General features: G+C 40.7%; 1 protein-coding gene across 1 annotated transcript; it reads left to right on the plus strand.

Annotated features, from left to right (window-relative positions):
- The first annotated feature begins 211 nt into the window (after positions 1–211).
- Positions 212–14846, plus strand: slc22a13.L (solute carrier family 22 member 13 L homeolog). The gene is made up of 10 exons (XM_041565765.1): positions 212–801; positions 3459–3562; positions 5973–6127; positions 7367–7535; positions 8371–8491; positions 8712–8806; positions 10214–10428; positions 11082–11190; positions 12751–12960; positions 14338–14846. Exons 1-10 carry the CDS (start codon positions 427–429, stop codon positions 14426–14428), a joined length of 1644 nt encoding a protein of 547 aa, XP_041421699.1. The 5' UTR covers positions 212–426; the 3' UTR covers positions 14429–14846.
- Positions 14847–16659: the final 1813 nt, after the last annotated feature.

The raw sequence follows: 16659 nt of genomic DNA on the forward strand, positions 1-16659 counted from the left end.
ACTGCTTGGGGATGCTGGGAAATTTAGTTCAGTAACATCCAGGCAGTTTATATTTGCGGGTGAATAGCCAAGAAAATATTTCAGCCTTATTTAATATCAGAATGCAGAAGACAAAGGAAATGCCCAGGGTAAATTAAAGCTACGTAGTAGCTAAGTAGTTTCAGGAGAAATAAAGGGGAAATAAGCCGTTTTTCAATTTTTAGATGAATTTATCTTTAAAATGCTCCCTGGTGTGGTTAGGTCACGCAAAGGTTTGTGCAGTCATTATAAATCATGGGAATATGTGGGAATAATAGTGGAGCCGCCTCTGTAGGGAATATTAGACTTTGCCTTTATCCGGGGAGCTCAGTGGACTGGGTTTAAACATTAATTTGGCTGCTGTCTCTGAGATTTCTCTGTACGGCGCTGATTCTGAACCAGATCACAATGACCGATTTTGCAGAAATCCTAAAAAATGTGGGGGAATTTGGAAGATTCCAAAAAGTGTTGGTGGTTATCCTTTCCTTCCTGAGCTTCCTCAATGCCTTCCATATGTTCGGCCAGGTCTTTATGGAGATCTCTGTGCCCCACCACTGCAACACCGGCTGGATCCTTCACATAGACCCAAACCTGACCCAAGAAGCGCGGCTGAACTACACTCTCCCCAGGAACGGGCAAGGACACTATGAGCAATGCAGCATGTACTCGCCAGTGGAGTGGGACATAGAGTCCATTGAAAAGTATGGGCTGAACAGCACCGGGCCGTGCCAGGATGGATGGGAGTACGACATGTCGGAGCAGAAATCAACCCTGGTCACTGAGGTTGGTGAGAATTCCATGTATTATGGTGCTGATCCCTAACTGGGCATGTACCAACCAGGCCCAGAAATTTAATGGGATGCAGATTCCTGGTACCCATTCAGTGATGTGTCATCCATCAGTGTATTCCTTGCTTACTCTTCCCCTGCCTTTCCCATTTTTATTTAAAGGAGAACTGAAGCGTAACTAAAGAAGTAGCCAGAAATGTTGTACATTATGTTTTGTTGTTCATTATATTTTGTGCTTCTGTACCAGCCCAAGGCAACCACAGTCCTTAAGCAGTAAAGATCTGTGTCTCCAAAGATGCCCCAGTAGCTCCCCATCTTCTTTTCTGCTGATTCACTGCACATGCTCTGTGCTGCTGTCACTTACTGAGCTTAGGGACCCACTCACAATATACAGTACACATAGAATAGAAATGTCACAATATAAGGCTGATTCGTAATTAATACAGATAATTACTACATGGCAGCACAGAAACCAGTGCAATTAGCATCAGAATTTAATAATCAGCAAACCTATAGCATCAGCTTATATTACAGCCAGGGAAGCTCATTTTCTGCTGGATAATTAGTGACGAGCCCTAAGCTTAGCTTCTCAACAGCCAATCAGAGCCCACTGAGCATGTGAGTGTCACAGACACTTTCCAAGATGGTGACCCCCTGTGACAAGTTTGAAGTCCTGGATCATTGCTGCTATTGACAAGCTGAACATTTTAGGCTCAGTATATAAAATATGGTATTTTTATTTTTAGGGGTTAGTTTTCCTTTAAAGGGAATGCAAACCCAAGAAAAAAACAGCATTAAGCCCAATGATAGAAATTGTCTAAGTAACCTTCCAGCATAGATTCATTGTTAATGTTCAGTGATTTTACAGTTCTTGTCCATGTCAAGTCTCTAACTGTCACTTTCCGCACTGCTGGTTCTGAACACGTACTTTATAGGCCTGCTAATCATCTGCCTTCTGCAACATTGTTTCCTATACAGGTATAGGATCTGTTATCCGGAAACCCGTTATCTAGAAAGCTCTAAATGATGGGAAGGACAGCACATGATGTGCTGTATATAAACTTACATCACCTACCAAAACTTGTAAAGTTGTGTATCCTGTTGTTACCACTGAGCAAACAAAACCAGAGACAAATGTAACTTTAGGGCAGAGACAGACGAGAAGATTTGGGGAGATTTCATCGCCCGGCGACAAATCGCCTTTTCCTCGGGCACCTAATCTCCCCGAACTGCCTCTCTGCGGGCTAGAATCTAAATCGCCGGCGGGATGGTACTCAGAGCGCTTCATTTTCTGAAGTCGCCCGAAGTTGACTCACGAGGAAACTTTGGGCGACTTCGGAAAATGAAGTGCTCCAAGTGCCATCCCGCCGGCGATTTAGACTCTAGCTGCCGGGGAGGCAATTTGGGGAGATTATTCGCCCCAAGAAGACGCAAATTGTCAACTGCGGACTAATCTCCCCGAATCTTCTCATCTGTCTCTGCCCAAAAGTACAACTGTTTATTGCTTGTATTGTTACAAAAAATTAAAAGAAATAAAGTTTACCTTAAAAAAAAAAAAAAAATGATGGGAAGGCCATCTTCCATTGACTCCATTTTATCCAAATAATAAAAATTTTCAAGTATTTAATTCTTGTGTAATAATAAAACATTAGCTTGTAATTGATAAAAACTATATATATAAGGGATGCACCGAATCCAGGATTCGGTTTGGGGTTCGGCCAGGATTCGGCCTTTTTCAGCAAGATTCGGCCGAATCCTTCTGCCCAGCCGAACCGAATCCAAATCCTAATTTGCATATGCAAATTAGGGGCTAGGAGGGAAAACACGTGACTTTTTGTCAAAAAACAAGGAAGTAAAAAATATTTCCCCCTTCCCACCCCTAATTTGCATATGCAAATTAGGGTTCGGATTCGTTTCAGTATTTGGCCTAATGTTTCGCAAAGGATTCCGGGGGTTCGGCCGAATCCAAAATAGTGGATTCGGTGCATCCCTAACATATATATATATATATATCTAATGAATCCTTATCAGTGGGAAAACAATTCTATTGGGTTTATTGAATGTTTAAATTATTTTGGCAGACTTAAGGTATGGAGATCCAAATTATATTAAAGATAATAAACACCAGGTCCCTAGCATTCTGGATAACAGGTCCCACACCTGTACTAATTAAATCCACTAACAATGTGTAATGAACGTATATTGGAAATTTGCTTTTTCTACTCCAAATTGTTGGGTTTACTTCCCCTTTAAATGGAAAACACTATTATGCTGCACTAGTACCTATGTTGAGCTCGGGAATCTGAAAAACCAGGTGAAATGTGTACTGTGGCTCCCAAAATAGGGGAAACTATATTCTGAGTGGGAATTTCCCCTAGTCGCCCTGGGATTTGCAACTTTATTGTGGTGTAATAATTTCTAATTGTATTTTTTTTTTTAATTTTTTTTTTTTTTTTTTTTTAGAATTTCTGGAAATTTAGCTACAGTGTTGGCATAGGTTATAATGGTTTCTCAGAACAGGAAAACCTGGTATTCATGCCCCAAAATGTAGAGAAAATAAATATTCCCAGTGTGTAGCATTGTACCATCAGTTTATTTGTATGTAATGTAATTCTACTCACACTCCATCTAATCCACATGGTTTCCTCTCAGTTTGACCTGGTGTGTCACAGGAGAGAACAGACCGGCATCTCCCAGTCCATCTACATGTCGGGACTTCTAATAGGAGCTCTGGTTTTTGGGCCTTTAGGCGACAGGTAAGGAAAATCAATATTTTTGTGCACGTCCGCTGTTTATTAAAGGGATTGTTCACCTTTAAACTAACTTTTAGTATGATGTAGAGAGTGATATTGTGCGACAATTTGCAATTGGTTTTTATTATTTGTGGTTTTTGAGTTATATAGCTTTTTATTCAGCAGCTCTCCAGTTTGCAGTTTCAGCCATCTGGTTGCTAGGGTCCAAATTCCCCTAGCAACCATGCACTGATTTAAATAAGAGACTGGAATATGAATAGGAGAGGCCTGAATAGAAAGATGAGTAATAAAAAGTAACAATAAACAATACATATGTAGCCTTACAGAGCATTTGTTTTATAGATGGGGTCAGTGACCCCCCATTTGAAAGCGAATCAGAAGAAGAAGGCAAATAATTCATAAAAACTATGCAAAATAAATAATGAAGACCAATTGTAAAGTTGTTTAGAATTGGTTATACTAACAATACTAAAAGTTAATTTAAACCACCCTTATAATGCAGATTACAGTCAAGGGAGCAGAAATGTTATTTTTTATGGCATTTGGACCCCCACCCCCACGAGATCATAAAGCTTCCACTCCCCCTGTCCCTGAGTTCTACTGCTGGATTTAAACACAAGTGACAAAATGGAGGAAATTTAAATAAATAAATAAATATATAAAGATCAACAAAACAGGTGCACACCAGGATTTTCAAAAAAAGATCAAAATTCCATTTTTATTGGTTTACATTAAAAAGAACCGGCCAACATTTCGGTCTGATTTTAAGACATTTCTCAGAAAGCTCATATATATATATAAATCGCATTTATTGGCACTCACCATTCATTGAGTCAATTTCTGGGTGCTCACAAAAGTAATTAAATTCAAACCGTAGAAAGCACTCACGGCACATCATATAAAGAAAAAAAATCCACACCTTGATGACAGTCCTGTGCGGACCGAAACGCGTTGGTAAGTGGTTTTAGAAATAAAAAACTTTTTTTTAATTTAAACTATATGATACCATGAGTGCTTTCTACGGTTTGAATATATATATATATATACAGGTTTAGGATTTATGATTCGGAACCCGTTATCCAGAAAGCTCCGAATTATGGAAAGGCCATCTCTCATAGACTCCATTTTATCCAAATAATCCAAATTTTTAAAAACCATTTCCTATTTCTGTGTAATAATAAAACAGTCGCTTGTACTTGATCCCAACTAAGATATAATTAATCCTTATTGGAGGCAAAACCAGCCTATTGGCTTTATTTCATGTTTACATGATTTTCTATAAAGGGCACCAATCATAACTAAAATCATTTCCTTAGTAAATACACAATGTGAAAGTTCAAGAAATCCGATTTTTAAAACCGTTAGAATTGTTTGTATAATGTAAATGATCAGCTCACTATTCCTTCTGCAAGATCTCCCCTATCTCCCCTGCAGTTCTAGCTGAGGCAGCCATCTTGGATTTCACTGGCTCCTCCTACCTATATCTTCCCAGCCAACTGCAGCTCTGAAATCTCGCACATGCTCAGTTGAAATTCCTTGTTGCTTATCAACCCTTCTAAGCTATTTTCAAATCAGCCAAACCTGTGTGTTAGCTGCTGTACAGTAGTGCTGCCACCTGCTGGAAGTTAGTGTGTGTGCCCTTCATTTGCATAATAACATCACCAGCAGGGGACAAGATAGGGAAATCTCCTGATACTTGTAGTGGAGGAGTTTACTAAAACAAGGCATTCTGGGTAGAATACTCAAAGCAGAGTTACAATCTGAGCATGCTCCTGAAATTTGCATATTAGAGTCTCTGTTATAGTCTCAGTATGGCCTCCCTCAGTGAAAGAACCCATGTGACAAAGTAAGGGATTTTTTAAAACCCGTAGTTTTTTTCAAAAAACTATATATGAAGTTTGATTAAACGTGTTTATGTTGTACTGGTCAGATTGTTAATATGTGTTTGATTTTGGCTGTGATAGGTGCCCTTTAAGGTACAAAGATCCAAATTACGGAAAGATCCATTATTCGAAAAGTCCCAGGTCTTGAGCATTCTGGATAAAAGGTCCCTTACCTGTATATATACTTGATATAGAGGACCAGGTAACCTGTGTTTAATAAATGCAGCTCTGAAGACCTAGGCACAGGCTCTTGGGTGCCTTATAGAAATCACAGCTGTGCTGAATACTGTACATGTACATTGCTCAGTGGCTGCTGGTGGGTCCCAGAAATATGCTTTATTGGAGCGCCCAGTCCCCTTATTCCTCATTTATCTAATAGACAATGCGGCATAAAAGTTCTCCATGTTTGAATCCACTAAGTCAGGGCCTTTCAGACTCCGGCCAATGAGATCCGGTTCTCACTGCAGGTACTGATGCTGTATCCAGTGAGTGTATTTGTATATAAGTCTAATGTAAAATTGTGTTTTTAGGATTGGACGGCGCCCGGTTATACTGATATCGATGTTCATGCAGCTGATCTTTGGGCTGGCGGCAGCGTTTTCACCCCATTTCTACGTTTACACGGCCTTCCGATGGGTCGTCGGAACTGCCATGTCGGGACTCATGATAAACAACCTTGTTTTAGGTAATTGATTAGTCCCAGTCTCTGTCTCTTTAAGCACCACAGAACCTGGATCCACTGTGTTGCCACCGAAGTGCCTCATAGAGTCTGTGGAACCCCATGGAAAAACCACATTGCTCAGCTACGTAAAGGGTTAAATCAGATGTTACATAAGACACCTTCCATTTATAATAGCGAAATAATACATAAAAACCATGAATATCCTGTAAATGAGATCCTTATAAACGGTGCTTAGTGATGTCATCGGTTATAATCGGAGCTTAGTGATGTCATTTCTGTCACATGACTCACTAAAACTAGTGTATTATAATAAATAAAGTACCTCCGTTACAAAATATGAGGATATTAGAAGTTACCTTGGAGATTCATGACCTTTTGTTCTTTAATTTTTTCATTTATCCACATATAATACACAAAAGTCATGAATATCTTGTAAATTATATCCTTATAAACGGTGAGTTCTGATGTCATTTCTGTCACATGACTCACTGAAATTTGTGTATTATAATAAATAAAGTACCCCCAGTTGCAAAATATGAGGATATTAGGAGTTACCTTAGAGTTCCATGACCTGTATAAAAACACTCGACCTTTGGCCTCGTGTTTTTATATGGTCATGAAACTCCTCGGTAACTTATAATATCCTTATAATTTACAAGAGGGGGCACTTTATTGACTATATATTCACCCAAGTGCCCCCCCCCAAAGCTGCTGCCCTGAGCACAGGCCCTTGGATGCCTATATGGTAAATGTGTCCCTCAGTATAGGATCCGTTATCCGGAAACCAGTTATCCAGAAAGCTCAGAATTACGGGAAGACCATCTCCCATAGACTCCATTTTATGTTAATAATTCAAAAAATTTTAAAATGATGTCCTTTTTCTGTGTAATAATAAAACAGCAGCTTGTACTTGATCCCAACTAAGATATAATTAATCCTTATTGGAAGCAAAACCAGCCTATTGGGTTTATTTAATGTTTACATGATTTTTTAAGACTTAAGGTACCGCGATCCAAAATACAGAAAGACCCCAGGTCCCGAGGATTCTGGATAACAGGTCCCATACCTGTATATTAATATCTGTTGAAGCTGCCATGTTATTTTACTTTGGCTTAGAGCTAGAAGAGATGGCACTTGTCAGCCAATGGATGACGGTGGTGTTATATGCAGTTCAACAACATTAGAGATGTCTTCTTATTACCTGTGGACTGATCCCTCCATTCCCTTTATTGTTTGTTTCAGTTGCTGAATGGGTGGGATCTTCACGCCGGGCTTGTGCCACCATTACGGGCCACGTCTGCTTTGCAGTAGGACTAATGGCTTTGGCCGGGGTTTCTTATGGGATTCGGAACTGGAGGATCCTGCAAATAGTGAGCTCTGTTCCAACGGCTCTACTGTTTTTCTACATCTGGTGAGTGTCTATTGTGTGTCAGCCCTGTGGTCGAGTAAACATCAAGCTCCGGTCGATCTCAGTAGCCGATTGGCTTATTATTGAGTGCTGGGAGGATCGCTCTGAGCAAGATGAGTGAGAAAAGGCGATGTTACTCTGATTGAAACTGACCAGAGTAACAGATGAAGACTCTTCCCTGCTCACTAACTTTTTTTTCTGAACAACATCACAAGACGTTTCTTTTCTCGCTGACTTAATTTTCTAACGACTTCGAGCCAGATTTTTGTTAAGGGGTTTAATTCTTCTTTGCCCAAATGATATTCCTTGAATCCAAAAACTTCTGCAAGTGCCATGAGACCCAAAGAGAGACTCTAATAGCAATGTGGTGACCGTCAGACATAAAATTACTCGGTAAAGGTGCTAAGACTATATATAGGCCCCTACAGTGAGACTTACAAAGGGAAATAGCTGTTAAAGTCTCATTAAAGTGATTAATTGCAGTCTTACACCTGGCACGTATAATCCACCATAGAAAGAACCAACAGGAAGTGGGAAATGCAAAAGCAAATCGCTTCCCCCAAACTGCTGGAAATTACATCATGGAATGATTCCATGTTCTGCTCCAGCCGAGACTCCATTACCCACAATGCTTCACAGGTCTATTAATCACAGAGCAGGCAATGAATTGTGGGAACTGGTGTCTTGGCTGGAGAAGAGCAGCTACATTGTGTCAGGGATACACGCAGGGAGGAGCAGCAGTGCAGGAAATAAAGGCAAAAGACAAATATTGCTCCCCCTCCCTCACCGCAATGTTACGCAGTTGAAATTAAGGAAAAATGATTCATTTTATTAACAGGGTTCTGCCTGAATCTGCGCGGTGGCTTTTCATAAAAGGAAAGAATGAAAAAGCAGTAAAACTCCTCAAAAAAGCAGCGTCTATGAATAAAAAGAAGATCCCAGAGGATTTGCTGATGCAGGTATTGTCAGCTCCATGGCTTAGTCTTGTCTCCTGTACCATCCAGGGAATCAGCCTATCATATACCTCATACATGTACAACCGTATTCCCTTAATTATTCTGGATGCTGTTCTCTGTACCTTTTCAAATTCTTTATTTGTTTTAAGGCTTATGGCATATTGGTCGTTCTGTCCGGCTATTTTTGCTATGGGTTAATGCACTAGGGACTCCTTTTTTGTAGTTTCATGAAGAGAAAAGCCCTCAATCTGGAAACATGATAGACCTGTTCAGAAACAAGACCCTCAGAAAGCTGACACTGGTTATGTGTTTGGTATGGTAAGTTCTACCCAATGATTTGCCCTGGCAATTCAGCAGGAACAGCCCCTAAGTTTGCTCATAGTCTGTACAGAGAGATCCCATAAAACTATGGCAGCATAGGTATTCCCTGTACTAAGCACAATTCAGCAGGAACAGTCCCTAAGTTTGCTCATAGACTGTACAGAGAGATCCCATAAAATTATGGCAGCATAGGTATTCATCTGTACTAAGCACAATTCAGCAGGAACAGTCCCCTAAGTTTGCTCATAGTCTGTACAGAGAGATCCCATAAAACTATGGCAGCATATTTATTCCCTGTACTAAGCACAATTCAGCAGGAACAGCCTCTAAGTTTGCTCATAGTCTGTACAGAGAGATCCCATAAAACTATGGCAGCACAGGTATTCCCTGTACTAAGCACAATTCAGCAGGAACAGTCCCCTAAGTTTGCTCATAGTATATACAGAGAGATACCATAAAACTATGGCAGCATAGGTATTCCCTGTACTAAGCACAATTCAGCAGGAACAGTCCCCTAAGTTTGCTCATAGTATATACAGAGAGATCCCATAAAACTATGGCAGCACAGGTATTCCCTGTACTAAGCACAATTCAGCAGGAACAGCCCCCAAAGTTTGCTCATAGTATATACAGAGAGATACCATAAAACTATGGCAGCATAGGTATTCCCTGTACTAAGCACAATTCAGCAGGAACAGCCCCCAAAGTTTGCTCATAGTATATACAGAGAGATACCATAAAACTATGGCAGCATAGGTATTCCCTGTACTAAGCACAATTCAGCAGAAACAGCCCCCTAAGTTTGCTCATAGTCTGTAGAGAGAGATCCCATAGAACTATGGCAGCATAGGTATTCCCTGTACTAAGCACAATTCAGCAGAAACAGCCCCCTAAGTTTGCTCATAGTCTGTAGAGAAAGATCCCATAAAACTATGGCAGCATAGGTATTCCCTGTACTAAGCACAATTCAGCAGGAACAGTCCCTAAGATTGCTCATAGTCTGTACAGAGAGATACCATAAAACTATGGCAGTATAGGTATTCCCTGTACTAAGCACAATTCAGCAGAAACAGCCCTCTAAGTTTGCTCATAGTCTGTAGAGAGAGATCCCATAAAACTATGGCAGCATAGGTATTCCCTGTACTAAGCACAATTCAGCAGAAACAGCCCCCTAAGTTTGCTCATAGTCTGTAGAGAGAGATCCCATAAAACTATGGCAACATAGGTATTCCCCTGTACTAAGCACAATTTAGCAGGAACAGCCCCCTAAGTTTGCTCATAGTCTGTACAGAGAGATCCCATAAAACTATGGCAACATAGGTATTCCCCTGTACTAAGCACAATTTAGCAGGAACAGCCCACTAACTTGTTTTAAACTCATCTCTTTCATGATTGTGGTTTCAGGTTTGTGAACAGCCTTGTCTATTACGGTTTGAGCCTGAACGTGGGCAGTTTTGGGCTGGATATATACCTCACTCAGCTTGTATTTGGAGCTGTAGAAATCCCCGCCCGCATTGGCGCCATGTTTGCGGTGCAGCTGTTGGGTAGAAAGCCGAGTCAGATGTTTTGTTTGTTCCTGGGAGGAATAGTCTGTCTTATCATTACCGTTATACCAAGGAGTAAGTTGTTTCAGTCCTGATAGAGAACAATATAAAACTTGCTTTGTCTTTAATTTGTTGTAATAAGAATCGTAGTCTAACATGACACTGCTATGGGCTGGGACCACTGTGGGTTATTTAGTGACACTGGCAAAGTAAATCCAATACTGGCTGCCACCCCCATCAGTAAATACGTGTCGTTCTCCTACTCCTACTGGAGGGCTGGGGAGATTAATGGGAGACTTTTATAATGGGGTTTAAACCCCTTTTAATTTTAATTGGTTTAATAATGCCTATTATTTATATTCAATTAAAAAACTGGGCCCCTCTGAGGTCCCAGGATAAAAACTCCTCCCTTCAAATTAGGGATGCACCGAATCCAGGATTCGGCCTTTTTCAGCAGGATTCGGATTCGGCCGAATCCTTCTGCCCGGCCGAACCGAATCTGAATCCTAATTTGCATATGCAAATTAGGGGTGGGAAAACAAGGAAGTAAAAAATGTTTTCCCCTTCCCACCCCTAATTTGCATATGCAAATTAGGGTTCGGATTAGGTTCAGTATTCAGCTGAATCTTTCGTGAAGGATTCGGTGGTTCGGCCAAATCCAAAAAAGTAGATTCAGTGCATCCCTACTTCAAATAATATGATGTTCCTTCTTCCAAAATCCCCTCCAGACTTGCCCGTTGTCATCACAGTATTGGCAGTGATTGGGAAATTCTCCATTGCTTCTTCCTTTTCCATTTGTTACATATACGCGGCGGAAGTCTTCCCAACTGTCATTCGGTAAGAACTTGGGTCTGTGGCATTTTACTTCCAAATGTTTGTCCCATTAATTGCACAGAACAGGGCCGGGGGTGCTTTCTGTGGCCCTCAACCCTGGGACCTTCTTGCAGGTTAAAATATAAATTGCCAATACAGATCACTCAGGCTTCTCAACTGTATAGTCCTAGAAAGTCAAAACGCTCTCAACCCCCACCCCGAGCCCAGTGTCCCCCACTTTGATTGTCAGTTATTTAATGGTGCAAAACCAGTGATCTGCGCTAGCAATTAACAAAATAATAACTGGAAGAACTGCCCATTAAGAAAGACAAAGTGGGGAGAGAAGCAGAGATGGGAAAGCAAAACTCAATGGGGCTCATTTATTAACACTGGGCAAATTTGCCCATGGGCAGTTACCCATAACAACCAATCAGTGATTAGCTTTTTAAAGCCAGCTGCAAGTAGAACAATGAAAACAACAATCTGATTGGTTGCCATGGGCTAATTTGCCCAGTGTTGATAAATGCAATAATAAGTAGCAATAACAATACAATATTCATATTACAGTCCCTTATTCATTTGAATGCATGGTTGCTAGGGTAATTTGGACCCTAGCAACCAGATTACTAAAATTGCAAACTGGGGAGCTGCTGAATAAAAGTTAAATAACTCAAAAAACACAAATAAAATCTCTACACCATACTAAGTTAATTTAAAGGTAAACAAACCCTTTACCTGTTTCAACATAGAAACAAAGGACTTTATATTAGAACAACCTATAGGGCCCTCTATATAAGACGTCAATCAAAGTAGATAATGACATATTTTGATGGAAAAACTTCATTCTGGCTCATTAGTTTATAAACTTCTAATTCTATCAGTTTTTGTCTCATGAATAAAGTTCTTCAAACAAAATTCCCCCAAAGAAAATCTGCTTATTTCCCATGGGCAGATGAAGAAGTGTTTTTTTGCTCAACGAGAAACAGAAATAATGGAAATATTCCTGCCTGTCGATAATTAAAATAATAGAAGTCCATACAGGTATAGGATTCTTTATCCGGAAACCCGTTATCCAGAAAGCTCCGAATTACGGAACGGCCGTCTCCCATAGACTCCATTTTATCCAAATAATCCAATTTTTTAAAAAGGATTTCTTTTTTTTCTGTAATAATAAAACAGTAGCTTGTACTTGATCCCAGCTAAGATATAATTAATCCTTATTGGAGGAAAACCAGCCTATTGGGTTGATTTAATTTTTACATGATTTTCTAGTAGACTTAAGGTATGAAGATCCAAATTACGGAAAGATCAGTTATCTGGAAAACCCCAGGTTTTGGAGTATTCGAGATAACAGGTCCCATACCTGAATTATATTTCAAGGTCAAGCCTCAGCTGCAATTTGTGAATCGCTGTTCTATTGAAACCTCATTTCCCTGGCAAAATTCAAAACTAGTTATGGGCTAAGCTCACGCAGTTTCAGGAGAGAATTTGGCCATGTGCTTTTTTTGGGTTTTGAAAGTGAGAAGGAGGCGGCTTTGGTGGGATCTATGCAATAAGGTTTCTTTTACTTTGTGCCCCTCGCAGGCAGAATGGAGTGGGCCTGGCCTCCATGGCGGCGCGGGTAGCTGGAATCATTGCACCTCTTATCAGTCTTCTGGATAAATATCACCCGGCCATACCCATGGCAATCTATGGGAGCGGGCCCATCATCGGGGGGATCCTCTGCTTCCTTTTACCAGAAACACGCAACAAGGACCTTCAAGATCACACGGAATCGACTGAGCAAAAAAAGAGGTAAGGGTGGGATACTGTTGCACGCAGTTACAATTGCGTCTGACCCCAGCCATTGTCTAGAACTGTACAGATATTGCATGGAATTATCTATATTACTGCTTATTTACATGGTACTGCTGATGGCAGATGGGTGTCAGTGACTGGAAGGAGGGGCAGATCCAGCATTTAGTATTTAGTATTGTACATGTTTCTAGGTGTCATGGAGGCATCCATTTCTAGTGGTCATGCATAGAATAAATTAGGGATGCACCTAATCCAGGATTTGGTTCCGGATTCAGACAGGACACTGCCTTTTTTCAGCAGGATTTGGATTCTGCAGAATTCTGGTGCCTGAGCAAACCGAATCCTACAGTGCTGCGCAATATGTTGGCGCTTCAAACATACACGTTAATAAAAATCTGTAAATTAGAGGTGGGAAGGGAAATCATGTGACTTTTCATCACAAAACAAGGAAGCAAAAATGTTTTTTCCCCACTTTTCCCTTTCCTGCCCCTTTGGTTCGGTATTCGGCCAATCTTTCACAAAGGATTTGGCCAAATCAGGGGCGTAACTATAGACGAAGCAGAGCCTGCGGCTGCGGGGGGGCCCAGGAGGTATAGGGGCCCCATGAGGCCCTAATTCATATACAATTTCAATAAATATTGGAGAAACAAGTCAACCTCTAAACATTTTGGGGGCCTGAAAAATAATTTGCTGTGGGGCCCAGTAATATCTAGTTACGCCACTGGGCCAAATCCCGAATAGTGGTTTCGGTGTATCCCTAAAATAAATGCATACTGACACCGAGATGAAGAGGAGACAATTTTTTTGTGCAGTTGGCAGAAACTGTTTAGAAGGCACTTGTATGGTGTCCTTCTCTCAGTCTGTGGGTTGATTGGCAGGGCTGTATTTACTATATAGGCATTTGAGGTGCCATGCCACCTTTTTTAAAATGCTTTACCGGCTGGTGGGGGGCGGGGACACAAAGGGGCGGACTGTGATGTCAAAAGGGGCGGGCTGTGACGTCAAAAGGGGCGGGGCCGTGCCACGGACGCTAGAAGAAGCAAAAGAAAAGGTAAGTTCCAGGGGATTGGGTGCAGGCCGAGGGCTCCTTTTAATCGTATTACAAATTTACTGGCAGCTACATTGCTGGTAAATTTGTAATACCGGCCCCGGGCTTGGCAGGTATTTTACTGGTGGGATAAAGGTGGGATAAAGGTCCGATCCCCAGGGCAGCACTGGACCTAAATACATCCCTGAGTTATTTTGGCTTGTCTATGAGCATTTATAATCTGAAGAATGGCAGTAAGCATTTGTTATCAGCACTGTTGTGTTCTGATCACCCCATCTCAGGATTCCCGATTCCCCTATACTAACACCCTTTTCTTCTTGTGTTAGCTCTAACAGTGTGCCAGAAGAACGCCTTATAAACGGAACGGATCACAAGCTGGAAACGGACCCAGTTCCACCAAAGAGCACCCGTCTATAGAAACCATTGAAAGACACAAAGACACCAGCTGGAACCAGGCAGCTGTTTTATGGGAATATCAAATATTTCATCAGCTTCTCAGTGGTTTTCCTGTATTTATAAAATATCTTTTCTGGGCCCTCAATCTCCTCTACAACAGCTACATTTGGCTCAAACACGGAGACCAAATTATCTGCACTGTCTGTTCCCTGGCTGGAACATGGATTTTTTTGGAAAATCTGGAAAAGACACAGGGTATATTGCGTGTTTACAAGCAGAAGCCTATTCCTGCAACTTTCTGTATGCAGCCACTCACCATTATCTCTTATTCTGATCGTCATTATGTCCGTAGAGAAATTCTAGAACATTTATTTTATAAAAGGACATTTCTCTGGGTGAGAATCAGTTTTTGAAATAAAACTTTTCCATGTCAAGAAAACCGACCGTTTGCGTATTATGGGCACTGCCAGCACCACTAACCATGTACCATATACAGTCATATGAAAAAGTTTGGGAACCCCTCTTAATTCTTTGGAGTTTTGTTTATCATTGGCTGAGCTTTCAAAGTAGCAACTTCCTTTTAATATATAACATGCCTTATGGAAACAGTAGTATTTCAGCAGTGACATAAAGTTTATCGGATTAACAGAAAATATACAATATGCATCATAACAAAATTAGACAGGTGCATAAATGTGGGCACCCCAACAGAGATATTACATCAATACTTAGTTGAGCTCCTTTTGCAAATGTAACAGTCTCTAGACGCCTCATATAGATGAGTGTCTGGATTCTGGATGTGGCTATTTTTGACCATTAGACCATATAAAATCTCTCCAGTTCAGTTAAATTCCATGGCTGCCCAGCATGGACAGTCTGCTTCAAATCATCCCATAGATTTTCCATGATATTCAAGTCGGGGGACTGTGACAGCCATTCCAGAATATTGTACTTCCCCCTCTGCATAAATTCCTTTGTAGATTTCCAAGTGTGTTTAGGGTGATTGTCTTGTTGGAATATCCAACCCCTGTGTAACTTCAACTTTGTGACTGATGCTTGAACATTATCCTGAAGAATTTGTTGATATTGGGTTGAATTCATCCGACCCTCGACTTTAACAAGGGCCCCAGTAGTCCCTGAACTAGCCACACAGCCCCACAGCATGATGGGACCTCCACCAAATGTGACAGTAGGTAGCAGGTGTTTTTCTTGGAATGTGGTGTTCTTCTTCCGCCATGCAAAGTGCTTTTTGTTATGACCAAATAGCTAAATTTTTGTCTCATCATTCCAAAGCTCTTTGTTACAAAATGAGTGTGTCTTGTCTAAATGAGCTTTTGGATACAACAAGCGACTCTGTTTGTGGCGTGAGTGCAGAAAGGGCTTCTTTCTCATCCCCCTGCCATACACATGTTCTTTGTGCAAATTGTGCTGAATTGTAGAACGATGTACAGATACACCATCTGCAGCAAGATGTTCTTGCAGGTCTTTGGAGGTGATCGTTGGGTTGTCTGTAACCATTCTCACAATCCTCCGCATATGTTGCTCCTGTATTTTTCTTGGCCTGCCAGACCTGGGTTTTACAGCAACTGTGCCTGTGGCCTTCCATTTCCTGATTACATTCCTTACAGTTGAAACTGACAGTTTAAACCTCTGAGATAGCTTTTTGTAGCCTTCCCCTAAACCATGATACTGAACAATCTTTGTTTTCAGATCTTTTGAGAGTTGCTTTGAGGATCCCATGCAGTCACTCTTCAGAGGAGAGTCAAACAGAAGCACAACTTGCAATTGGTCACCTTAAATACCTTTTCTCATGATTGGACACACCTGCCTATGAAGTTCAAGTCTTAACGAGCTAATCCAACCAATTTGGTGTTTCCAGTAATCAGTATTGAGCAGTTACAAGCATTCCAAATTTTTGCACATCAAGTTTTTCACATTTGATTTAATTTCATACAACTGAATACTGCTTCACTAAAAATCTTTGTTCAGAAAACACCCCAGTACTCAAATATTCCTTGCAAATGAAAGACATATCACTGTTATCTTTTTTGTTGAAAGTGTAAATTATTATGCAGGCTGAGAGGGGTGCCCAAACTTTTTCATATGACTGTATTTACCATTTAAAACCGGTAATAAAGCAATATATTTTGAAATAATTAGACAAATAAAAAGTTTATTTTCATATTTTTACTTCAAGGTAGTATCCAGTAAATGCAACCCCTCAATGGGCTACATTCTCCTTTAAACGAGAA

Source organism: Xenopus laevis, chromosome 6L (assembly GCF_017654675.1).
Source record: "Xenopus laevis strain J_2021 chromosome 6L, Xenopus_laevis_v10.1, whole genome shotgun sequence".
Taxonomy (NCBI): domain Eukaryota; kingdom Metazoa; phylum Chordata; class Amphibia; order Anura; family Pipidae; genus Xenopus; species Xenopus laevis.